At 41.0% G+C, this 27,644-nt stretch overlaps 1 protein-coding gene across 3 annotated transcripts in view; it reads left to right on the top strand.

Annotated features, from left to right (window-relative positions):
* The window catches only part of MPPED2 (metallophosphoesterase domain containing 2), a 118,785-nt gene that overhangs the window by 62,949 nt on the left and 28,192 nt on the right, over positions 1-27,644 (top strand). For all 3 annotated transcript variants that reach the window (XM_083752633.1, XM_083752635.1, XM_083752634.1), the window contains exon 4: positions 839-1,064. In XM_083752633.1, the coding sequence (XP_083608759.1) occupies positions 839-1,064 (226 nt within the window). The remainder of the gene's footprint in view (positions 1-838; positions 1,065-27,644) is intronic.

Below are 27,644 nucleotides of genomic sequence, written 5' to 3'. Positions count from 1 at the left end.
GTGACGTGGGCATTTAGAACATGCTAAGTCCCATGAATTATTATAGGCAGAATGAAGTTCATCCATCAAGAATTATGAGGAAAATACAGTGGGTTGGTTCCAGAGCTCTGCTGGTGCTGGAGGGAGGGGGCAAAGAGACAAACACTGCCAATTCCTCTTCTCCCTGAGGCCACGGCTTCTCCAGAAAAGCAGGTCAAAGAGGGTCGGAGGACCCTTTAAACAGAAATAATAATATAGGTAAAATGTGTTTCATAGTTTCTAATAAAGTTCACAAGAGAGATGGGACTGAAATATGTTTATATTTCTTTCAGTCTTGTGGAAATGGACATACAACTAGATCCCTAGTGAGTGAAAAGAATAGAACACACACCAATCCACCCACTGGCCATGTTAATTAATCATCCTGTATGCCATTCTGTATGGCCATGGCCACATTCTCTAGTGGGAAAACATGCAACAGAGTGGAAGATATTCCCTCTTTTACCACTCCTTAATCCTATGAAGAATTTTATGCATGTCTTCTCAGAAGTCAGTCCTATGAATAGTGGCTACTCCCAGAGAATTATGCATAGCATTGCAGCCTAAGTAAATTAGGCACATCAAGTTATCTAGAGGATCATTTTCTTAGACTTTGAATACATGCATCTATACACACATACATATGCGTTTTCTTGGTATATTTTACATAAGTGATAATATATGATTGCACAGAATAGCCGTAATAGCTTTTGTTTCTCACAGGAATGCAAATATATCCATTGTGTCTTTAAGTGCGCATAAAAAAAAATACAAAACCTGGGCACAGGTATGCTTATTAAATGCTTTTTTGTTGTTTCAGGAAATTTGCCATATGAATATAAAATAGTGATTGCTGGGAATCATGAACTGACATTTGATAAAGAATTCATGGCAGACCTTGTTAAACAGGATTACTACCGCTTTCCCTCTGTGTCCAAATTGAAACCAGAGGACTTTGACAATGTTCAGTCACTTCTGACAAACAGTATTTACTTGCAAGACTCTGAAGTAACAGTCAAAGGATTCCGAATATATGGTGCTCCTTGGTAAGTCTCAGTTTAAACTTTCTTTGCTTGTGTGTGTGATTTGTTCAGCAATATGCAAAAATTCCTACACTGACAAATTCTGTTGATTCTGCTGTAAAAGTGTTGAAAATGGTTTTCAATAGTTGTTCCTATGATCTTCTCAATATTTGCTTGTTGGCTTGCTTTCTTGTTTTTTTTATAAATTATTAGAACCCCAGATTTACATGATAAATGCTAGAATAATTTGTATTTGATACGGGAAAGTTACCAACATTTTTGTGTTTTGGTTTTAGTATTTTTAGCTGACAATTTTCAGACTTTGGATCCTAAAATTCTTGTTTTATATATCTTTAGATTGATAGTCCAAGATTTGGAGGAGAGAGTAATACACTGGTATTATGGAGAAAATGGTTGAATATTGTAAATCAGCTTAAGGTCAGCATGCTATGGTGGGATATAAAACTAAAATAAAATCAGACAAAACATGAGCAACTATAAAAACTGGGACAGTCTTGTTTTAGTGACTATAGTAAAGACTGCATTTGTTTGACACTGACTAAATGATGTTAGAAAAGGAGCACTGTTGTTTATACCAACACTGCAAATTGTTTCTGTAAAACTACCCCAAGGCCACCTGGTTTAGTGTGATGCTTTCTGAAAGAGACTGATATTGAAGGCTATTGTATGCCTGCTTGTTCTCCCAACACTTTTGTGGGTAATTTGCTGATTAGATACTGCGTGTTTTTGAGCTCTTTGTTCCACCATCTATGTCTCTGCTGATTATAACTGAGGTCTTCCTCATTTAACTGAATGAGAACTGAAATCAAATGCTTTCTTCCTTGGGCAGAGCAGACAGTAGGAAGTTGGGGTGCCATAAGACGCAGTGCAGATCTCTGCAGAGGACAGAGTGGGGCTGTCTGTGGCTAATGGCACCATTGTATACCGAAGAAACCCAGACTAGCATTTGTCAGCGGCTCAGATATGACTTACACCATATACTGTTTGCCTTGCTATTAGCATGTTTCCATGGCCAAGTACTGTGTCTGAGCCAATTTCCTATGTCATCTCTTCCTTGCAGAAAGTATACTCATCAGCTTAGTATTCTCACGTACTTAAGTGTGGAGCATTTGAATAAAACAAGTTGCCTTTGCTCGTTTTTTACAGTTCTTATATTTCTTCCTCCCATCACTCATATGGATTGTCTGAACCTTTCATTGCAACTGGCTATGAGGAGGCCATCGTCTAGTGATGGACCAGAAAAAAGTCATCCACTGGCCATACAACCCACGGGTGTACTAGTTGCCAACTACTCACGTACAGTGGTACCTCGGTTTATGAACTTAATCCTTTCCGGAAGCCCATTCTTAAACCGAAACCATTCTTAAACTGAGGAGCGCTTTCCCTAATGAGGCATCCCGCTGCCAGTGCCCTTCCACCGTTCAGATTCCATTTTTAGACCGAGGTAAAGTTTGCAAACCGGGACACTACTTCCAGTTTTGTGGAGTTCGTAAACCAAATAGTTTGTAAACAGGGATGTTCTTAAACCAAGATACCTCTCTCTCTCTCTCTCTCTCTCTCTCTCTGTGTGTGTGTGTGTGTGGAGAGAGAGAGAGAGAGAGAGAGAGAGAGAGAGAGAGAACCTACCTAAATTTAGGTGGGATTTGTTTTAAAATGCAAGTATGGCGTTTCACATTCCCTTACATAATTCCTGTTTGGAGCAGTGAACAAAGTGAAAAATTTGATGGCAACCTGTTTAAATATTACGTTTCTCCTTTATAAAAGAAAATAATTTGTAAACAGAATGCTTACTGCTTTCTGAGACTTGGAACCTACTTTTTAAAAACCTGTATTCGGAAGCTTTTATATTCTGCATGCATGAAAGTAACATCTTAAAGTTATAAAATCTTAAGTGACAGAAAATTGTGAAATATGTTTCCTAACCAGAGACTGTGAGCATTGAAAATGGCCTCAGAATGACCTTCTTCTTTCAGCAGAAGCAGTTGAACTCTTAACTCTGTCTCATAATGGATTCTACCCATTCATATTTGGATTACCTAGAGCAGAACCTCTAAATGGCAGGGATTGCACTGCAGAAAGCAACCGTTTTGTGATTTTGTATTGACTTGCTGGAAAGTTGCTCATCACTGCATTACTGTCAGAGCAACTGGTGGCAGGGAAATTGAGAAGTGATTTTTAATACATCAAGTCCTATAGGTTAAGGAGACTGGTGAGCATGTTTGGGAAATGCTTCACGCTGAGACTCTCACGGCAGCTTTCAATTCTTTTAGGTCAGTTCTAGGGCAAAAATGAGTGCCTGGCATGCTCTGGTCCATGGGGTCACGAAGAGTCGGACACGACTAAACAACAACAAGGGCAAAAATGAAATCCAGATTTAACATCCAAACCATCTCTCTATTGCTCAAGCCGAAAAGGGAAACAATAACATGAGATGCAGAATAGCACTGGGTGGTATATCAATATATTGCCCAGGAACAGTATGGGGGGGAAGAGACCGTGATGACAGCTTCACTTAGCGATATATCGCTGGTGAAACCGTCATCGCTCTTGAGTCCCTCTGCCTCCAGCACCCAGCGCACTGAGGAAGAAACAAACCAGCTGGGAGCTGGAGCCAGAGGGACTCAAGCAGCAGTAGTTTCACCAGCGATATACCTCTGGTGAAACTGCCATTGCACTCTGCCCTGTCAGAAGAAGAAACAAGCTAATACAGCTTGTTCCCCCCTTGCTGCTTTAAATGGCTTGGCTGAAGAGGGTGCTGCTGCCCTTCCCTCAGCAAAGCAGTTTTAAGGAGCCCCAGACCTGCCATCGGCTCGCAGGAGCCAGTGGCGGGATGGGGGCTCCATTAAAGTGTTCCCCTTCCCCTACTAAGAGAGCCTGACCCTGACCCTGCTTACACGAGAGTAGGAGCACGATCCGGGCTGCAGCCTTGCTTGTCTACCGCCTGGCTAACTTTGTCTAAGAGGGTGTGCTGTGCCTTTCATCCCAGAAAGATGGAGCCCACCCTCCCGATGGAAGGCAGCCAGGTGGTGTAGGGGCTTGCCAGCAGCCCCTCTTTTCAAGGTGTGGATAGGGTGGCTTTGCACCCCGTGTCTTGTGGACTTTGCCCGTAAGGGTGGGCCACATCTTCTCCTGGGGTGAAAGACCCACGGATGAAAGAGGCAGCACACCTGCACAGGCTAAGGCAGTCTTATCGCACAGAACCTGACAGGCTCAGTGTGCTTGGCTGCTGCCGCCTGGTCTATCTTTGAAGAGTGGGGGGCAAGCAGGCAAGGCAGTTTGCCTGCTCCCCATGCCAGCGAAGGTGGAGGCAGCCTGACCAAGGAACCCCAAGGTTCTTGCTGGTTGCGTGCAAGTGGCAGGGAACTTGGGGCTCACTCAGCTGGGGGGGGGGAAGGAGCCTTTCTGCCCAACTGCTGAGCTGCAGGCTGGGGCCAGCTGTATTGGTTACAGCCTGCAAGGCACCGAGCTGAAAGAGCCGTATCGCCCATCGTGAAAGCTGTGGCAGTTTCACACGGCACCTCGCTAGCTGGGGCCAATGCAGCTTTTTACAACATCACCGTTTATCGTCAGCCAAACATCACGGTTTATCACCAAATTGTGATGTTTGGCGATTCACCAAGATGTTGAAAACCCTGGGATTCATTGTCTGCCTTGACACACTGAAAATGTAATGTCTTTGAACTCCCCTCCAACTAACAATTCACCTTTCGTTTGGAGGCATGTAACACATCTTGATGTCAGTTTTTAGCTCTGAAACAGCTGGGTGAGAGTATACGTATTGTTCAGATGGAAACAGGATCACAAGGTGGGGAAGGAAGGAGAGCTTTATCTCTTCCCAGATGCACCCCCCCCCCACTGAAAATAGTCTCACCACATGGTTACATGGCTTAGCATTTTATGTATTAATTTTATATTAAAAAGTATTTCACCGAACACCAACATATTAAACAATACAAAATCCATTAAAATAAAACAGCAAAAAAGAAAAGAAAAAATAGAAACGAGGCAACTGCTTATTGCTAACTACTGATCCCCAACTTTGTCAGTATTAAATTCTTGACCATGAATTATTATTTTTTTTAAAAAAAGAAGAAATTGTACCAAACTTAAAGGCCATGATTCACCTGTTTTTATGAACAACTTGTGTACCCAGAAGTTTAATCCAGCCTGTTCTCTAGGGCATCCTCTCAGCTCAGTTAAACCCCTTATACAATCAGGGTGCTAGTGTTTACCTTTAAAGACCTAAATGACTTGGAACCAAATAAAATGAAGAATGGCTCCTCCCATAACAGTGTGCTCATGTATTAGGATTTTCGGATGAGGCCCTTCTCTTGAGTACCATCAGTTGGTGATATCCTCCCCAGGACGTTTGACTGGTGCTGACAGGCCAGTCTTTTCGGTGCCAGGTCAAAATATTTTTATTTGCCCAAACATTTTAAACTGGCTTTATTGCCTGTCTAACTTTTTAGTTTTGTAAGTTGTGACTTGCCAGTATTATTGTTAACAGCAGTGTTTCTCAAGCATCTGAAGATCTTGTGCGTGTCCAAAAATGTGTGCAATGTAAATAAAAAATTAAGTCACACAATTAAAATACATTTAGAAATTCAAATGAAATAATTAGGGGAGCTAGGTTTGAAAGAGGCATTTTTATGTTAGCTAAAAGGGGGCATGGGTTTAACATGTTGAGAAATACTGGTTACGCGTCTTGCTTGATTGTGGAAATCACCAGGATGAAAGGAAGCTTAGAAGTATTAAAATAAATAAAATTGTATATGGATGGATGTGCATATGTATGGCATTCTGCAGGAAAGTTTCTTATTGAACAGACTTACGATATTATACACATGCACAGATTTCATACTGGATCAGACAAAACCTGATGACGAGTGTGAGAGTTTATGACAGATCTTTTTTCTAAAGTTTTATTTTTTATGTGCACCTATGTTGCACCTATTTACGGATATCTTGCATCTTATTGAGGAGGAGGTGGTGCAGCTGCAGTGGCTGAAAAGATTATTGGGCCCTAAAATGAGACATGCTGACAAGTTCATTTGGAATTTGGGGGAGGGATCCTCATTCACTGGTATAGTTAGTGGTTTTCATTTCATGAGAGGGATCAAACCACGAATAACAGCTGCAGCTCTTAGAGTTTTTAGCCTGTCAAGAGGTTTCTAAAGAGTAATTGCCATCAAATTGGGAAAACTGAATATAACCCATATATTTAGAAAATGTAAATTGCCAACTCAGTGCAGCTATAGCAAAGAAATATCAGTCTGTATTCATTACAGGTGATTTCTCACGGTACATCTGAAAGCTTTTTACAGACCTAAGAGAATTCAAGTAGTGCCTCCTAACTTACAATTTAATAGAATGTGTATGTGGAAAATAACTTACAAAACACAGGAGCATTCATGTGCGTTTGCAATTGGAGTGAGCAGCGGTGCATATTTATAGTCTCTAGTGTGTAGAAAAATTGAGCTTTGTCTGATGGGCCTGGTAGTATTTAAAGCCATTAGATGCAGAGTTTCATTTCTGAAAATGAAAATATAGCCCCTGACAAAAAGTAAGAATCTCTATAGAATTGATACATGGCCTGATTTTTCCCTGCCCTCTTTAAATTATGTTTAATTTTTTATTTTTAAAATTTATAAACCACCCTTCATCCAAAAATGGATTTCAGAGTGGTACACAGAAACTTTTTAAATTACAGAATATTGCAACACAAGCCAACATAGTTTGGACTAGATGACCCTCAGGGTCCCTTTGAAAGTACCATAATTTAAAATGACTGGGCAAATTAATATTTTTTTCCCCTGGCACCAGAAAGAATGCAGTTATAGAATCAAGAGGTGATAATTTAATGTGATTATGTCCATAAATGCACATACGTTATTAGTGTAAACTTGGCCCAGACATAAACATCCCTTTACGATAGACTACATGTGATTTTAAGGTGCTCATCTCCACTGTGAAGTGCTAAAAGGTTTTGTAGTGAGAAGTGATACTAGAACCTCTGACAATGTTTAGTTGGGCTGCCTAATGTGGCAGAAGGGCTAACTAACTGTGCTGGACACGTCTCTAAGACAGGCAAGGGTGGGCAGAAGGAACTATAAGAGTATTTAATCTCTCCAAAGTGAAATACCACTTCATTGGCATATAAACACAACAAATCACAGTCAATTCAACACTCAATACAAACCCAGCAGAAAAGAATCAAAGAATAAAACAAGTATCGGCAATAGGAAACAAGAGATTTAGCACACCAAAATTTAACGTGCATGACTCCTCTTCGAATGTCCATATTCAATGTGTGGTCTTCCCTTAAACATGTAATGCATGTTTAAGGGAAACTGCGGTGTCATCAAATTCTTAGTTTTTAAAACTGGACCCCCCCCAAATGAAATTCTCCTACCTTCTTCAGGGGTACTTTATATTGCATACCCTACCCTAGTGACTGAAACGTGGTCAGACAAATGTTTCAGATCAGCGCCACCTAAAAGCAAGCTGCAATGAAGCAAAACCTTATGGGAGATTATTCAAAATCTTAGGCACCTCATCTGAAAAGGCCCTAGCTGAATGACCTGAGGGCCCCCAGAAGGAAAACAGCCTTCCTGTATGGGGAGGGGAAATTCTTGAGATATAGTCTGGTCCCAGGACATGTTGACTTGAGCATGGAAAGAAATTGGTAACCAGTGTAGCTGAGTCAATAGTATCCATTGTAGCTCAGTAGTGATTAGTGAAATACAATCTTACCTTTTGGCTCTGAACAAAATCCACATTTTGAATCAGCAGAAGCTTTTGTGCTGTCTTCAGGTGCAGCTTGGGGCGGATTCAAGACTCTTCACATAAAGTACATGCAATGCGCTGCTTTGGCACACCAAACATGGTACCTTGGGGCCTTGTTGGATCCCTCTGGTGTACATTTTACTGTTCTATGGCTCTTGACAATGCAAGCACTCTTTGCTATGAGGGTTTTATATCTATTGTTGGAATCCTGCCTCGGTCAGAGGAATGTGCCACGCTATAGGCACCGGCTGAATTCCTTGTTGACCTCCCCCTGCGACTCCCGGCAGGAAAACAGGTGAGGTCAGTAATCGGCGATTCTTCCCAGATGTGAGAAGAACACACCATTCCTTCTCTCTCCCCTTTGGTATCCCCAGGGAGGGGAAAGAAACAGACAGAAATGTATCTACATGCTTTTATTTCTGTCCTTTGCAGCAGTACAGAGAAACATGTCTGCACTCAACAGCAGAGAGAATAAACTCCACCCATGTACTTCCAGTACGGGTCACATGACACACACTGAGCTAACATCCGGTGCTCAGTACAGAATGGACTGCCCCTTTTTTCCCATGGCAACAGTCACAAGCATCAACATCCTGTCTGGCTTTCCAGCCACTTGCAGCTGACGAAGCTGCTAAAGCTTTTGCTTGCTGCTGCATTGGTCCTTTTTGGTAACATCTATATCTATCTATCATCTATCTATCTATCAATCTATCATCTATCTATCTATCTATCTATCAATCTATCATCTATCTATCTAACTATCTATCATCTATCATCTATCTATCTATCATCTACCATCTATCTATCTATCTATCTATCTATCTATCTATCTATCTATCTATCTATCTATCATCTATCTATCTATCTATCTATCTATCTATCTATCTAGGGATGTGGGTGGAACTGCAATCTAAACCACTGTACCTTAGGCTTGCCAATCAGAAGGTTGGCGGTTCGAATCCCCTTGATCGGGTGAGCTCCTGTTGCTCCTGCCAACCTAGCAGTTCAAAAGTACGCCAAAGTGCAAGTTGATAAATAGGTACTGCTCCACGGGAAGGTAAATGGTGTTTCCGTACGCTGCTCTGGTTTCGGAAAAACTGTCTATGGAAAAATGGCAGCTCCCTTGGCCAGTAAAGCGAGATGAGCGCCTCAACCCCAGAGTCGTTCACGACTGGACTTAACTGCATCGGTCCTTTACTGTTACCTTTTTATCTATCTATCATCTATCTATCTATCATCTATCTATCTAGTGGAAGTATGCTGATCTTGTAACAATCCATTAAATCACTCACACTTTGTGCATGTGCTCTCTCCCTCTAATGCACATGGTGTAATCTTACCCATATATCAGAAACAACTGAAGGGCTACAAGTTCTCCATCCCTGCTTTGTAACGTGGTCTAAAATAGTTGATTTCATTCAGTCATTTGTCATAATTCTGTGTACTGTTTCTTGCCCTAGGAGCCGAGATGGAGGTTCTGCTTTTTTTCTACTGCATTTACAATTATATTTTAGTACAAATAGCCATGAAGTTGTTACTGCTTTCCATTGCTTTTTATACTTTCCCTTTACACTGTCAGTAAACCATCAGAATTTTTTTTTTCCAATTATAAGTTGTGTAATGCATCATGGATTTTGCTGACAGTCTTCATGTTCTTGAAAGAGCAAGCAAATTAACAGCAGATATTGAGTTGGTAGAATTAGAAAAACCAATTGGCAACTCACATGATAGGCTTCAGATATAGTGATGGAGAGAATGGGTCTCATTTCTTTTATTTTCATAGTCTTATTTGGTAATTAACTGAGGCCTTTTAAAAAAGGAACAGAAACCACTGTGTTCAGCAATAAAGTTTTACATGCCAGTTAGTACTGGGGGAAGAAAATAATGTTGGTTCTGTGCAACTCTGCCAGGAACTCTGGCATTCTTTAGTAGAAATCAGCAGTTTAGGGGGGGAAATATTGGGAAGAATAAGGTCTTGTGTCTCAGTGTTAAACAAATACACATACACTACATAACATAACATAGTTATGTTTTAAAGGCACAGGCTCTTATTTCATTTTTCTTGGCATTTGTCCTTCAGCCGTCTCATTATAAAATTGAAGAATGTTATTCCCTCAGGTCTAAAATTACTAGGGTTTGTTGACGTTTTTTTCCTCTCTGGGAATGTCACTGACTCCTTTTAAATCTTGCTGAGATCAGTTGGCTTGAAATTCAACAGTCCTTCGGTTTATTTGAAAATGAAAAGAAAATAGAAATTATAAAGATGTCTTTTTTAAAAAAGGTAATTCACCTTGATCCAGAGTTATTTGTGCTCTCTAGTGTACACATGGACTTCCTGAGCACATGCATTGTTCCATTTCAGTTGAAGGTTCAAAGAGAGATCCATGTGTGCAAAGAAATGCGTGTCTGCATTTTCTTCTTATATTGGCAATAATGGTGTGTGTGCTGAAGCCCGTGCAAATAGCAGCATTGTATGCCTGGTGCAAACTGCCACATTGAGGTGATTGTCAGTAAGTATGGTACTCTGTGTGCTGACTTTTTTTGTTAGAGAACCATGTGTTTGGTTGGGGCTCTACCAGCAGAGAGAGTGGAAAAAATAAAAGCACTGGAATGCCTGCTTGAGATGGCCATCACAAGATGACTTGAGACAATATTTTTAAAATTGTTGCGAACAGTACTGGCATAAATACTGACTTATATAAGAAAAATATATCTGGAGGTTGGATTCTTACAACAAAAGAAACCCCTGTAAACTTGGTTTTCTCTGGTTTTGAATTGTTTATCCCTCTTCTTGCCTTTCTGGTGGGGTTTGGCTCTATTTCTTTTATTCCACATGTATCTGCTGAATAGATGTGGGCTGCTGTGCGTTGCTCTGCACTAGTGTCAGAATGCATATCCCTGCAAAACAGGTGGTTGAGGATAGACTGGTAGGCATATGATCTATGTTCTCTCTAAAAATCACATTTTTTGTCGTGGTTTTAATATACAGTGGAACCTTGGTTGTTGAACATAATCCGTTCCGGAAAATCGTTCAACAAACGAGGTGCAATTGCTGGTTGGCAAAATCCATTGAAAAAAATGGAGAAACGCACCTCGGAAGCCATTTGACTTCCAAGGCACGTTCGGAAACGGAAGCATTCACTTCTGGGTTGTCAGCGTTCGAAAGCCGAAATGTTCGACTACTAAGTTTCCACTGTATTTAGAAAGCTATGTGGGTGGAATGTGTTGGCTATTTAACTGTTACTGCTCCTATAAACTGCAGCTACCTATCTTTTATAGGGACGTGGGTGGCGCTGTGGGCTAAACCACAGAGCCTAGAGCTTGCTGATCAGAAGGTCAGTGTTTCAAATCCCCGCAATGGGGTGAGCTCCCGTTGCTCAGTCCCTGCTCCTACCAACCTAGCAGTTCAAAAGCACGTTGAAGTGCAAGTAGATAAATAGGTACCACTCCGGCGGGAAGGTAAACGGTGTTTCTGTGTGCTGCTCTGGTTCGCCAGAAGCAGCTTAGTCATGCTGGCCACATGACCAGGAAGCTGTACACCAGCTCCCTCGGCCAATAAAGCGAGATGAACGCCGCAACCCTAAAGTCGTCCGTGACTGGACCTAATGGTCAGGGATACCTTTACCTTTACCTATCTTTTAAAGTCCTGTAAAGTCCAAACTAAAACTGTGGCTGGTTTAATTTCAAAAGTGTTGCGTCTGTGTCTTTCTTTTGGCTCTGTCCTGCAAAGTTATTACTATGATGCATGGGAATGTATCCACAAGCAAAATCCATTCCTACTACCAATTATTGGGGAAGAAATTGTGTGTGTGTGTGTTATGCATAACCAACATATACTGGGCAGAGGAGGACGGAATACTGCATTATTTTATTACGAGCAAATATTTTTAGACACACCACTGGTCCTATGAGCTACATTCAGGCAGTTTATGGTGTGTCTGTGGATTTGTTGTTGGAGATGGAAGACATCCATTGCATTAAATACTCACTCTGCCTTTTATTGCCTTTTTATTACTTTTATTGTATTTTACTGTACCCAGATTTGAATTCTATGGAATTTATATTGTGATACCATAAAAGCAATATATAAGAAATAAAGATACATTTTGAAAATGCACTTAAAAATAATACAGCACCAAAGTCAGCACATTATACAACAGACAAGAAAAAATCACGTTCGCCAGGATCCTTAACATTTTTCAAGTGTTCCATGGTTGGGGACTGGTGGAGTTTGGGATCTACTGGTACAGGTGTATTGTGGTTTTTGGCAATGCTTTTGGTTGTAAAAAGCATGAAAATACAAAAAGTATTTGCTTTGTATTTTTTACTTAAAAGTCCCAAACTTTTTTCGTGTTTTAGGATTTGACACTTGGCAAGTGTATTTTAATTTGTCAGTTTTATAGAGAAAAACACAGGACTGTAGCTGCACCATTGTCTAAAACAAAAGACAAATGAAACCAGCCCTGATTTTCATACTGATTTTGAGGTTGGCATCCTAATACATACATTTAAAATGCCGGTGCTTGCAGAGTTGCAAGGCCTGCTGCATTCCTCAGAGATCACCGCATTAGCTCAGTTTATGTACTGTACACTCTCTATTTGGAATGAGCAAAATAAAGCCAACTGTGATTAGGAAGTTAATTATATTTCATGCCAAATTCAAGCATCCCCTCTTAATGAGAATAACATTCTGTTTCTCAAGGTGTGAGTCAGACCTGCTTTGAGGGATCTCTCTTATTTTCTTTGTATGTACTGCCTCCCAGTAAACTACAAGAAACTGGCAGCAATCCATTACTTCATTATCACTGTTAGTACTTTCATTTCTCTCTGATTTCACTGTTTAGAACTCCCCCATCTCCCGACCCATGTGTATAATATACCAGTATGCATTTGATGAAGTTTAGCCCACAAAAGCTTCTGCTATAATAAATTTGCCACAAATCATAAAATGCCACAAATCTCAATCTCTCTCTCTCTCTCTTTTTTGCTGCTGCAGTGGACTAAATTGCTACCCTTCTGGTAATCTGTATTGACGTTTCTGTTGCGATTACCAAGCTTTTAATTATCTTCCCTGAATTCCATTCTCCTCTAATTTTTATCTAACCCAAATGTCCTGCAACCAAAAATAGCCATTGAGAAAGTGGATACTGTCTGCCTTCTCTGAGAAGCCACCAATGGGAAAAGGACCCATTACACAATAGCTACCAGTTAAGACATGGAAGCTCCTGTCTCCCTTGTTTGTTGTTCAGAGATGGTAGCCTTTCATTCCCATCATACTCCCTCCCCAGCTGCCTTTAGCTATTCTTCGTATTACCTGTTCATTGCCATTTCCAGTTTATTGATGCCTAACATAAAGACTCCCACCCAGTCTTCTACCATAGTCATATTTGGTAAAATGAAAACATTTGGCTTTTCATCTTGGTTAACCTTATTATCAGGAAGAACAGTTTTACAGTGAAAGCCCATCTACTCAGAAGTAAGTACTGTTAAGTTCAGTGGCACTTACTGCAGGTAAGTGCTTATAGGATTGCAGTTTTAATAACTGAAATGAAGAGCCTGGGACATGGGTAGGCAAACTAAGGCCCAGGGGCCGGATCCGGCCCAATCACCTTCTAAATCTGGCCCGCGGACTGTCCGGGAATCAGTGTGTTTTTACATGAGTAGAATGTGTGCTTTTATTTAAAATGCATCTCTGCGTTATTTGTGGGGCATATGAATTCGTTCTTCTTTTTTTCAAAATATAGTCTGGCCCCTGACAAGGTCTGAGGGACGGTGGACTGGACCCCTGCTGAAAAAGTTTGCTGACCCCTGGCCTAGGGGACTGCTTCTGGTTTCAGAATTGTGTTACAGTAACTTATGCCATTAATCTCATTCTTCTGTTAAGACTCCCACACAGTTGGTGTCACACTTGTCACTTTCACAAATCATGTGTGGTCACTTATATCACATATGCTCATTACTGATGACTAAGGAGTAGTGGAGCTTGGAAATGCCTGCAGCAATCAGGAAATGCATTATTTTTTTTAGCAGGTGCCAGTTGAACAGAAATATGGCTGAAGCAAAAAGCAAACAGTCATGACATTTCACACTGTTTTCCCTTCCTTTTAAATTTGCAAAGCACAGACTGACAATCCCAAAACATATAAACTGATCATCATTTTGGAATGAAAATTAATTCAGCATGGAATAACTTCAAGCCCTAGTTTTTGCCTCTGGTGGTGCCCCTGTGGTTTTTCACTTGTTTGTAAACGATAAAAAGTCAGGGGTGAGTAGGAAGGTTTGCAAGTTTGTTGATGGAAATATAAATGCAAAATAAATAACAGGTTGCAGACAGTGTTGGCAACTGGCCTTCTGTCAGGTGGTGGTTGAGAGGTGTTCTGTTGCAGACAGAAGGGAGTTCCGCACTGCGAAGCCTACAATAGGAATACATAATTCTTCAGGATGCTCTCCTTGCCAGAAAAAGGTGTAGCTCTTTTCTTGGAGGCAGCCATTTGAAGTGAGTCAAACAAAATAGTATATATAATAAAGAAAATGTTGAAGTTGAATGCATTCAAAACGGTGCAAAGCCATTATTTAGATGTGATTAAAAAAACATTTTTCTTTCCGTATTCAATAAAAGGGCTTCAGTGTATTATTACACATTTATCTTGCTATCTTTTTTCTTTAAATCTAAGCTAATGAGTTAGTTCTGCTATATAGCCAAAGTCCCATGTTTCCTCTCTCTGTTCTTTAATAGATTGATTATATTGTTGATAATCTCTATTTCCCTGCCGGTAACATCCTGGCAGCAGTTACCATATATGAAATAATTTCTTTGTACCTTACTAGAGAACTACATAATTAGCAAAACAAAACAAAAAATAATGCAAAAAACAGAGTCTAGTGAAATTTAATATTTATCATACATGAATTATGTATAACTTGGTTTGAATTCTCCTCTCTCCATCCACTAACCAGTGAGAATTTATACATATGTGATATTATAAAATATAGCCTTTTCGGGACAGTCATCCAAAGAAGTTAATTACAACTTTGAAGCAACCCAACTTAACTGTTAGTGTACCCATTGTATGTTGCTACAAAGCAATTTTATAAAACACCACATTTTCAGAAAAATAAAATTTGCCATGGAAAAATATAGGGAGGATTCAATGTTGTGCTTTTCTGATTGTTCTGTCAGTGCAAGCGTTTTGGCTTCCCAGATGGAATGATCCACCCTCTCCCTCTGCATGCTGGTTTGTTGTTTTTTCAGGTTCTCCTGACTCACCCAAGCTAAATTCAGTAGGTGTAAGGAGGGTGGGCCAGAGAAGGATGAGAAGCCCCATAGCTCAAGCAGAAGTCCTTGTGTGGGCTTTAGCAGACAGGACTCATTAGTTGAATCCTGCCCACAGGGCAGACTCTTTTAAATGAATAAACTAAGTTGTATACATTATCAGTGGGTCTCCTCTGAGTAGGACTAGCACTGAATACCACCCATAGCGGTAGAAATTATTTCTTAGAAAATATTGCTAGTATGCTTACAGTGATTAACACCAGCAGATCAGCCTTCTTCCGAAGAATTTAACTCCACAGAAACAGAACTGATAACATAGCAATATTTTATGCTTAAATCCTATTCATTGTGACAATTATGTATGCAGAAGAATCAAGAGAGAGCATTCAATAGTCTTGCCTTTGTTTCTTTAGACAGGAGTGGCCTTAATGATTCCTGTGATCTAGAGACATAAAAGTGAAAAAGGCTTTGTGACAAAAAAATGTAATACAGGTAACTCACAACTGACATGCTTTTAGCATGTGTGATTTTCAGCTTCATGCGATTGAAGGCTGGCTGATTGAAATCACATAAATTAAATGCACAGAAGCCAAAGAGCTTAAAAAGCACTTTTGATGTAGGGTTTTTCCTGCTTGGGAATAGCTTTTAAGCTTCCTTGCTTACCAGACTCTGGGAGGCTCACACAAGATCTCGTGGGAACTCAGACAGTTGTGCGAGATCTCACTAGAGCCTGTGTGAGAGCCTGCCAAAGCCCAGCAACCAAGGCAGAGAGCTTCAATGCTTTCTGACTTGCTTGAGGGGCAGGGTAAGACCTATTCATTGTGATGGCTCCAGCAGGTAAGATTGCTCACCTTGACAGCAGTTCCAAAGGGATGGTTTGAGTATATGGGTTTTTGCAGATATACCCATCCCTGGAACATAACCCCTGCATAAGATGTGAGATACTTATCCTATATGGATATTCAATGCAAACCCCCCCCCCAACCAAACACAGAATGATTGGGTGATCCTGACTATTATTAATTTGGCAACACAGAACATTTAAGTCCAGTATTATTATTCCCCACCTTTTCCCCTGACAGAACTCAAAGCAGCTCACAGATAAATATGAGAAACGCAATAATTAAGAAACAATTAAACATTGATAAAATTAAAACTTTAAAGGGACCCCTGACCATTAGGTCCAGTCGCGGACAACTCTGGGGTTGCGGCGCTCATCTCGCTTTACTGGCCCAGGGAACCGGCGTACAGCTTCCGGGTCATGTGGCCAGCATGACTAAGCCGCTTAAACTACTTAAATTATACAAATAATTACACTAAAAGCTGCACAGCACTGGCCCTTTCATTAAAAGCAGTCAGCTCCAACCCTGTTGGAAAAAGAAAATATTCACCTGGCTGCGGAAGGACAACAAGGAGGGAGCCAATCTAGTTTCTCTAGGGAGGGAATTAAAAAATAAGGAATTATTCACCAATGAATAAAGTAATAATGCTCCAACAAAACTAGTGCATAATTATCCATAAAGAAGACACACACAAAGAGGAATTTAGATTTATTTGACATATGCATGATTATAGACAACACAATCTAGTTATGCATGATTATAGACAACAAAATCTAGTTAGTTTTAAGATCATATTATGAAATCAATGAATAAAGGAAATGTAGTAGATTTTATTTTGTATTTGCATTAACAAAGCTTCTTTTGTTGTACTTTTAATAAAATCCATCTAATAGTTGCCTCAGATTGGCTTGATAGGTGAAATGCCACATGAATAGACAGGAGATGCAGTTAAATAATGGGATGGATGTGTGCATTGTACTCTCAGGAAAGCTGGTACTGGATCAAATTTTATTTATTTAACAAGATGCAGGGTTCTGCATGCCCCAGTGTCATGTTTAATGTCATACATATGACCTGTATGAAATAATACATGGCTAAATGTCATTTGCTGTGGCTGCCATCATTAAGTAAACAATCATTAAATTCCCTCCGGATTTATTTTAGTGATCTGGAAAAAGAGTTACATACAGCATTCATTACTTTTACGGGATAAGCTGAGAGGTATGAAAGCAAAACAGACCAATTCTGCCAAAGGATCTAGTCAACAATCCTCTGTGGGGCATGGGGCGGGAGAGACAGAGAGGGCATGCATGAAAATATGGGGAAAGTGTCACCCCTGATCAAATGAAAAACTTATAATTCTGTATGAAAAAGTTGTCAGCAGCCAGAGTCATTCTTGCCTACAGTCGGAAAGACTTTACAGAAGTAGATTTAGAGCTATGGTATTTCAAAGTATAGTAAGTTACTTTATTAGAAAAATGAAGCCCCAAAATTAGAGAAGCCCAAGGTAAATAATAATAATAATAATTAAACTATTGAATCTGATTTCCTGTGCAGTTCATGGTCATTTTGGCTTTTGCGGTGGTGAATTATTGTTTTTATAGAATTCCCTCCCGCCCCCCATTCACTATAGCCAGGAAACAAGACAATATTAAGATAGCATATAAAGCAACAATGTAACTCTGTCATACCTATCAACTTCAGTGTGTGTGCGTGTGCATTTTTCCTTTGTACTTTGGATTTGTTTCTAAACTTGGTGTCTGTTTCTGTGTTTCTGTGTGTTGTTCTTGTCATTGTTGTTGTTTCCCCTGTAATTCATATTCTGTATTGTTCTTGGCATTCATATATTGAAAAATGTTTTTAAAATTATATTTAAGAATTATAAGGATTGGGATATTTAACAAAAGATGGGGGAGAAATATAGTAAAAAAGAGTTAACTGAAACTCAGCTAGTATCACCTAAAAAGGCATCTGTAGCCTGATGCATCTATCAGGAAGGAGATGCTTAGGGCCAAGGACTGGTACTCCATTTGGAGCCTACATTTCATTTTGGAAATAGTATTGTTTGAGCAGCTCCTGTTTAAGATACTACGGTTCAGTTATCAGTACCTCTATAAGCTCTTCTTATCCTTTAAGTGGCATTGGTTTAGCGAAAGTAAGGGAGAGAGAATCCATAACAGGGCTGAGCTATCAGACTGACCTGCCGTGCCCGCAATGAAGATTAGTTTGGCTTAATGTTTAGCATTTAACCCAGCCACATTTTATTTATTTGGACATTTATTTATTAACTGCCCATCCTGTGTGATCAGATATATACAGATCAATACATGTGCTGGCAGAGTGAGCAAGAAGTGCAGTTGTAATGTTTCAGGAGGCAAGACCTTTGGTCATCTAAGTATAGCTGGGCACCAGAAGGGCCTGTTTCCAACCCTGTTCATCCCAGGATTGTCAGTGCCAACAGGGGCCCTACCTGATGCTGCCACCAATCACTCCCTCTTGCCCTCTTTAGCTGACAGGCCACAGTTAAGGATGGGAGGGGACTAAGATGCTACTTAGCTCTGTTCCACAATGGGCAGGCATTTTCTTAGATCCTCCATTGTCAAGCATTACATCTCAGGAAATTTAAACATTGCCACTTGCCACAAAGCATGTCCACGTAGTAGTTTCGCTATCTCCCATTCAAATATATTACCAGTTCAACAGGATGCAGGGTGAGGTGGAGAGTGAGTGACTGGCATCAGCAGCAAGCATTACCAGTACTGGACAGGAGCCATGATGGCAGGGGGTGGTGGTGGTGACAGGAGCAGCATTAGGCAGGGGTCCCAACTTCAGTAATTGTTTCAGAAGCAATGGGCAGGGACCCATTTGTCAGTATCATGCCAGGGCCCACTGAGGTCTGGCACTGGCAGGAGGTATTCTTCAACCAATACTTATTAGACAAGACTATAGATTAGACGGGGGTGCGGGTGGCGCTGTGGTCTAAACCACTGAGCCTCTTGGGCTTGCCAATCAGAAGGTCTGCGGTTTGAATCCCGGCGATGGGGTGAGCTCCCGTTGCTCGGTCCCAGCTCCTGCCAACCTGGCAGTTCAAAAGCACGCAAATCCCCTTCTAACTCTTCAATTCTATTATTCTATATGGAATATATGGACATGTAGGATAGTGAACCTTCCTAAAAGGGAACTGAAAATATTCCAGATGACACAAGCCAAGCAGTTCTGGATTTCTACATATCTAATATGGCCCTATACAATGCAGAGAAAAGATCAGAAAATAGCATCACTACCAATATGCCAACATTCCTGGCACAACTAAGGGGTATATTGAGTCTCAAATGGGTATGAGCATCATGTAGGAAAAGAAATTACTGCAAGCAATGAAAGAATTTCATTAAATTTCACCACATACTGGTCACCACCTCTGCTTTTTTGGACCCTAAGATCAGTCCCAGAGCATTCCCTGCATAATGGTCTCAGGGGTAATTCTGAGGTGAGCTAGGGGTCGGGCATGGGGGCTCCTGTGGTGGTGAGGGTGGGAGTTTGGGCCCTCATTGGCTTGCCAGCCCCAAGCAGATATATGGTAGCTGGAGGAGGCAGCAAGGCAAAGCCAGGCCCGGGCTGCTGCTGCTGTTGCCGCCACCTTGGACCGCACAGAGTTGAGAGGCAAGGAGACAGGTTGGCTGCAGGGTTCCTGTTTTAAACTGGCTCCATTGGCTCTTTCTGCATGTTCTGGCCTTGGCTTGGACCTGGCCAAGAAGCCCCACTGCACACCCAAGCAGAGGTAGCTGGAGGAGGCGACCATTACACTGTGAAATACAGTACTCGATAATTGGGGGCTGAGCATCTCTGGATTTATGGTGCTAAGTTCCATAAGCACCCACAGATCACTCTGAGGATCTCTGACTGAGGCATGAAAATGTTGCTGCTGGATTTGGATAGCCATCACACTCTTCAAGAGAGAGCATCATAAACTGCAGTTTTGAGGCCATATCCTGGTCAAGGCTGGCTCTAGGCTGGCTCCAATTAAAGGCCAGGAATTCTAGACTGTACATCATGTAAAATTTCTGTCAGTAACATTGATTACACTGAGCAACAGTCTCCAGGAGGAAATTACAGAGCCTCATTGCTTGAGTTATTTAAAATTAGAATGGACAAGCACTCAAGATGATAGTACTGAGAACAATTCGGCACTTGGAAGACAGCATAATAGGAGTTTTCTATCTCTAATACCCCAATATGAGCTCAAAAGACAATAAGCAGAGAGACAACCCTCTGCAAAATTAAATCACTGAGAATCAACCAGAGAATGAAAATTAAATCACGGGAATGTATTTCCCTCTTTGTAAGCATTAGCATTAATCTCATGCAAAAGTAAAATATTAGTTAATTTGATTCCCTTTGCCTTCCAGACATAGGTCGAAATGAATCAATACATGAAGGATGATTTCTCTGATAACTGAAGGAAAGAATAGAAAGAAGAATCTGTAGGAAAGCAACCCAAAAGGAAATGACTAATGGGGGGGGGGGATCAAATTCTAAATAAGAGCATTATGTGGGAAAACTGTATTCCAGTTGCTCATTAAGCTGTAGAATGATAAAAGAAATCTAAGTAGGCTGAAATATATTAACGATGTACAGCTTATATTTGGCTTCATATACATACATATATACAGTTTTGAAAAACTGCAGAATGTAACTCCCTCATCTGTTTCCTATCCATTGGCATGTCAATTACTGTGGTTACTTCAGATTTACAGTGCACCAGAAGAAGCTAAACAAAAACATGGGCTGCAGAGGAAATATATGACTAAGTAGTGCAATGGAAAGAAATAATATTATGAATTATGAATCTGAACAGTAATGCCTTGTTCTCCCCATCCTGCTACCCCCCCCCCGAAACTGGGGGCTCAGCATGCCAGGCTCCCCAAATAAGCTTTGAAGAAGCCACCCAGTTGCTATGAAGTCAAGACTATGTGTTGTATAGGAGTTATTGAACAGCAGATCCTATTACAGCGTTCTTCACAGGAATTATGTCTGGACTGTGTCAAACAGAGGGATGTTGGTATAAGATTGCTATTTAACTGTGTTCCAAAAGACATGAAAGGTCAGCCTGGACAAAGCACAACCCAATGAAGCAGCTAATATATGGACTGAGGAGATGTAGGGCTTTCAAACAATAGTTGAGTCATGACATTAATTGATAATGATTTGCCTGCCCTGGAGAAGACTCGAATGGATTTGAATCAGACTTCAGTGTTACGCCTAGAAAGGAAACCCTCTCATGTGCAGAAGCATGGGCCATGCACGTTGTACACACCACACCCATGGTCCCACTTTTTCAGCAAGCATGGCCAATGGTTACAGCAACTGTTACAGTATTCTCACAGATTGGGAAAACAGGGCTAATACTATTATGTGTGCTCAGAGCTAGTCAAGTCACTACAACTGGTATTATCCAAAGCGAGTTGCAAATTAACTTGCACACCTCCGCTAAAGTTTTTAAAAATCATGTGTTGAGTGGGAAAGTGCCATTTAAATTGTATATTCAATTGCATCACTTTTTAGCAGGTACTTAAATGCAGATAAGCTGACTCCTGGAGGCAAGATTTTGTTATGTTGACCCAATATTAGTGTAAATTATAAATAGCTTTTGTTGAAACAAATTCAAGCTGACAGCCAAGTATGTACTGTAACTAGGCCTAAATATAAAGGCTCACACACTAAACTCCATGTGCAAAGGGGCTTAAGAATATTTAAAAATAAAAATAAAAACCACTCTTCATCTGAGGATCACAGGGCAGTTGACAGTGTAAAAGCACAAAAAATATCACATAATAACAAACAAAACAATAACACACACACACTGGATCAGGCCAGTTGCCGATCTAGCCCAGCATCCTGTTCTCAGTTGCCAACAGATGCCCTTAGGAAGCCCACAAGCAGGCCCTGAGTGTAAGGGCAATCACCTCTGTAATTTCCAGCAGTTGGTATTCAGACGCATACTGCTTCTAACCATGTGTGCCATTTTTTCAGACATGAGCAAGTGTTTGTCAGAATAATCACTGTAACCTAAAAAGCAAGGTCATCCTTAAATTATGCGTGTTGGATTAGGACTGAATAACTATATGTTTATATCCCATTATATCTTGAATTCTCATAACAAATACCTTTTGTCAATGGCTTTGCATATTATACTAAAAGCATTTTCACAGAAAAATTGCTTTGTCAAGCCAGTTGTGTCAAGATTACTTAAATAAAGCTGCCTTGGGATGTTTTGGCTTAAAAAAAAGTTTTGCTTTTTGCATCCGAACAAACTATTTCCTATAGTTTGGCTGTAACATAGCATAATCTATGATGGCCACCAGATTGAGTGCCAAGAGCAATGCTGAAATACATTAAATTGGAGATTGTGGCTAATTTTAGTTGTGTGTGATGTACACAATTTGGATATATGGTTTCGTGAACATGGTAGACATCAAACTACACTTACTAAACTTACTACTGTATAATATTATTTCCCTGAAATTAGAACTTTCAAATGAGAAACACAGATTTTTTGTGAAATTTACATGGAAATCTGTAATTAAATATGAATTTAGATGCATATTTTAAACATATTTTTCTAAGAATATGCATCTTAAAATGCATTTTGATTTTTTTTAATGTCACACCATTCAGAGAAGTGTGAAATCAGATGGATAGCTACATTTTGCTCCACATGTTATTGTGAGAAATGTGGAACAGCTCAGTTAGTACTGGAATTCACAAAGATTACATTCTTCAAGCATCCCTAGAAAAAGGTACCTTTAAAATATTTAGGAGAGAGGCAGAATAAATAAATAGGAGAGAATAAATTAAAAGGAAGTTCTTCTTCACCCTGCACATAATTAAACTGTAGAATTCTCAGACACAGAATGCAGTTATGAGACTACCAACTTGGACAGCTTTAAAAGGGGATGAGACAAATTCACTGAGGATAAGGCTAATAATGATAACAGCTACTCGTCATGATGACTGTATATTATTGCCAACACCATATCGCCAATATGCCTCTCAATTCCAACTGCTGTGAAACAAAATTAGGGAGACTGCTGCTGCACTTGTCTTGTTTGTAGGCTTACTGTAGGCATCTGGTTGGCTTCTACAAGACCAGAATACTGTGCTAGATGGACCTTTGGCCTGATCCAGCAGGGTGGTTCTTCTGACATGTGAATGTATGTTGAGAGAGGGTTTACCCCCCCCCCCCCAGTTTGATCTAATTTTCATTTGCTTTCTTGTTCTTGAGGCCTTAGCAGAGCCTTCACTATTCTGCTGCCATCCAGATGCTTTGGATTGGCTGGAGCCGGTGGAAGTTGTTCCAAACATCTGGAAGGCAGCAGGTTGGTGAAGGCTGCATCAGCAGTTTGGGCTACCAAATTTTCTGCAACAATTTCAGGGGGATTTAAGCATGCCCATTATCCACCCAATTTGACCCAGCATTTTGACATATTCTGACTACTAATCTTCATGCGCTCTTTTTGCTGATGAAAGTTAAGTAAATATCTTACAGAGAGAAGGCTACCACAGCGTTAAAAAAAAGTATGCCAAATTTTATACCTTGATAACTGGCCTATATTCACAAAATTCTGAAAAGTAATTTTTAAAATTAAGTATTTAAAAAAATTGGCCCTGGTAGGAATAGTTTAAGAAATAAATATGAAAAACATGGGTGCTTCATGTCTTTAGACATGCTAAAAGGTTTCCCAGATGCACATGCACAGTTGTTTAAAGATGTGCGCCCATTTTACATGTTTCATATGGGGAACAACAGTGTTTCCTACAGCAACAGTAGTGTATCGCTAAACTTGCCTCCATTCAGGCTTGTAATTCAGAGCTATTTGGAGAAAAATAGTCTCATTCATTTTTGTGCATTCACAGTTACCATACGGAGTCATATAAATAGCAAGCTTGTAGAATTTGTTTCTCTGGTTTACTTTTAATGAAAGAAACAAGCCAGAATCCCCTTGTGGGGGGTTTGTAGTGAATTGTTTCTTTCCCAAATGTTGCATTGAGAAAAGAACGCAGTAGTCTAAGCAATGAAAACCTACACTCTTTTTCTACTTCTATCAAAGCCTTGTTGAGATGTATGGCCTGCTATTGTATGTTTATTCAGGCATCAATCACAATCAAGTCTCTTGCTAGTTCATCTGTAAGGGCATTGTAATTCTATTTTTATCAGTTCCTTCCTGTTCACCAGACAGTTAAAGTAGCATGAACAGGGGTCAGAAATATCTTGATGGATTCGGTTCCCAGAGATATCAGTGACCAGAGGAAGAGTTTTGTTGAAATTTCTTCCTGAACTGATAATGGAGACAAGCAATGGCAAGGTGTAGAAAGAGGGCATGCAGTGCAAGGCATAGGTGGCACATATCAGTGAGAGATACAGTGGCCAGACTGCATAGAAGACAGCAAATAATGTACTGCTAATTCATAATAAATGTTAACATCATTTAGTAGTTTAAAATTAAATGCATTTGCTTATGGTCAGTACAGCTGTGCATTCTGCAATCACATTATTTAGGACAACCTAAAGATGGAGCGAGCTTGTTTTCTCTTGCTGCGCTGTGGGTTAAACCACAGAGCCAAGGATTTGCCGATCAGAAGGTAGGCGGTTTGAATCCCCGCGACGGGGTAAGCTCCCGTTGCTCGGTCCCTGCTCCTGCCCACCTAGCAGTTTGGAAGCACGTCAAAGTGCAAGTAGATAAATAGGTACCGCTCCGGCGGGAAGGTAAACGGCATTTCTGTGCGCTGCTCTGGTTCGCCAGAAGCGGCTTAGTCATGCTGGCCACATGACCCGGAAGCTGTACGCTGGCTCTCTCGGCCAATAAAGCGAGATGAGTGCCGCAAACCCAGAGTCGGCCACAAACCTGGAGGAGGGTAGACAGAACCTAACTTTGCTGTCCTTTTTCCTCCAGGTTAGTCCCCACAGTTCTCCAGGAATGTCCCCTAAAGGGTGCCCTAGTGGCTCTGTGCACACAAGATCTACTGTGTATTGTTTGGAGTGTGTATGTGTGAAGGGCGGGAAATGGTGTGAAAAATAAGATGGAGGCATCTTGGCATTTCACCTTTCTTTCAGTTGAGGTTTATTTCACTCATTGTCTCATACAAAGGGCTTCTGTAGAATTTCTGACTCTTTTTTGCACAGCCTACTCCCATCATCAGCTGCTTTGGAATCTCCATTTTGCAAGTGGATTGCCATGCTACACTAAGCTAGGAATAGGAGTACTTTCTGCTGAAGAAGCTGAAATCTAAAATGTGTTGGGTTTATGTCCCTTTGAATGCTACCCTAAACATTGTCTATTTCACATTTTACACTGGAAATGGAAAATCTGTGCAACCGACCATTGACTGATTTATTATTAATTTCTATGCGGCTTAAAAATATCTCTAAGCGTTGTTCAAAAAACTGAAGCTGCAACAGGCAGTTTAAACAAAATATTACAAAAAATACACAGTTACATTTTAAAACATTACATAAATAGGAAGTTATTAATACTAAGTTACTAATATATTAAAAAACAATATCAGTTCATTTTCTTTCTCACACACCCTCACTCATAGCCTCTGAGATCTCACCCAGAGCCCAAACAAACTCGAAGCTCACCCTCAAAAGGCCTATAATGAGAAGAGTTCCTAGAAGCAGAGGACATCACCCTAGTCCCTCACTGTAGACTTCATTTTATGGGCAGGCCCATTAACTTCAATCTAGGACAAATAAGTAAAAGCAGATATGAAAAGGGAGTTGATTTTATTAAGTTGTGAGCTTTGTACAACTGGGCACCCAATGGTTTCAATCAGGGCTGTCTTAAGCATATGCAGTGCTGGGGTGCAAAGATCAGCCCAGCGGCCCCCCCCCCCCCCAGGCTGCCCAGAGTTGTTGACTTTTTTTAGGGAGAGGAACCCCAAAGTTGTTGACCTTCTTTAAGGAAAGCTTCCCCAGAGTTGTCGGGGGGGGGGGACGACACAACCAACGCAAGCAGCAGAGGAACCCAGCGCAACAAATCAGCCCAAGGCATCAGCGACTGAGTGAAGCCAGGCACCTTGTGGTGTAAGCAACGTGCACTGGGTGGGCCTCTCCACAGCCCTACACCACTCCCAGGCGTGCAGGAGGGCGGAGCTGGCCAGCCACCACAGCACCTTGCTGACTCGCTTGCCCCCAAACTCGCGGTACAAAGCCTCCCACAGCAGAAGAGCCCGCTGCGGTGCTCTGACCGGCAGGCGGGCTCTTCCCTGGACTCAACTCTTGGGCCCGGACTCTTGGCCTGGAGCCCCTGAGAGCTTAGCGCCCGGGTGCCCCACATCCCTAGTGCCTATGGGTAAGATGGCCCTGGTTTCAATCAGTGGCGTAGCGTGGGGGTGCAGGGGGGGCCGGCCGCACCGGGCGCAACATCTGGGGGTTAGGGTTAGGGGGCGCAAATCCACGGGTTAGGGGGCACAACTCCATGGGTTAGGGGGCGCAACTCCATGGGTTAGGGGGCGCAAATTACTTCCCTTGCCCCGGGTGCTGACAACCCACGCTACGCCACTGGTTTCAATACAATGCTGAGCTTCATCCAACATATGTGGAATTCCTGAGGCAGCAAGTTGAACAATTTGTTTATTTGGCCTGATCAGTTTGACCGCATCTCTTTCAGCCGTTTATTTGTTTGTTTTTAATGAGATGAATTCATTTTTAATTCATTTTTAATTACACCCATTTCTGTACAACTTATGCCACGGTCTTATACTTAGACCTGTCAAATTCAGTGGGGATTCCTCCCAGGTAAGTGGGAGTAGGATTGAAGCCATAAATGCTATTTATCCTGCTTGTTACAGGGTGTAATATGTAATTACAAAAAAAAAGTTCCTCTTCAGTTGACAGTATTTCATCTGAATAACTTTTGCTTTGTTGGAGCGAGTTTAGTAATTTATGGCAGTTTTTGATTTCCTGCTTTGCATTCCCAGGACAATGTTCTTCAGTGAGCATGGCAATTCTTAAAAACAATAACCCTGAGGGTAACTGAAAAACCTTAGCTTCAAGCACTAAATCTAATTTTACTATGGCATGACTCCCTCAGGATATATTCAGAATAACTATTCAGTATAGAAGATCTGCTGTTCAAACTTGCATAACTTCATGGAAATTATATTTCAAGGACTGTGATTCCCCAGCTTGGGATCTTAGCAAGCAGTGAAACTGCAGTAAGTTTGCTGAGCTTAGTTATACAGGTTTGAAGTCAGCAGCCTACGGTGTAGTAGACTCTCTTGAGGAAAGCAAAGGGGGAAAGCCCCCAAATTACAGTCTTTTAATTCTTTCTAGATATATTCATATTATTGCTATACCAGAGCAGAAGAGAATTTCCTGTTCTCTTGCAGGCTCTGCCTTCTCTGAAAAACGTTACTATAATGCAGCAGAATAGAATATGTAAAGATAGAAATCAAGAGATAGTCTGGTAATGTATACAGTGGAACCTCGTGTTCCGTACTGTCCTCCTTGCGAACGCTTCAGGTTACGAGCTCCGCTAACCTGGAAGTACCGTATTTTTTGCCCTATAGGACGCACCGGCCCATAGGACCACCTAATTTTTTTGGGAGGGAAATAAAGGGGGAAAAATTATTTCCCTCCCAGGCGTGAGCTTCCCCCGACCCCAGCCCCCAGAACAGGCA

This window comes from Podarcis gaigeae, assembly GCF_964106915.1.
Source record: "Podarcis gaigeae genome assembly, chromosome: 1".
Taxonomy (NCBI): domain Eukaryota; kingdom Metazoa; phylum Chordata; class Lepidosauria; order Squamata; family Lacertidae; genus Podarcis; species Podarcis gaigeae.
This window is presented reverse-complemented; position numbering and strand designations above follow the sequence as displayed.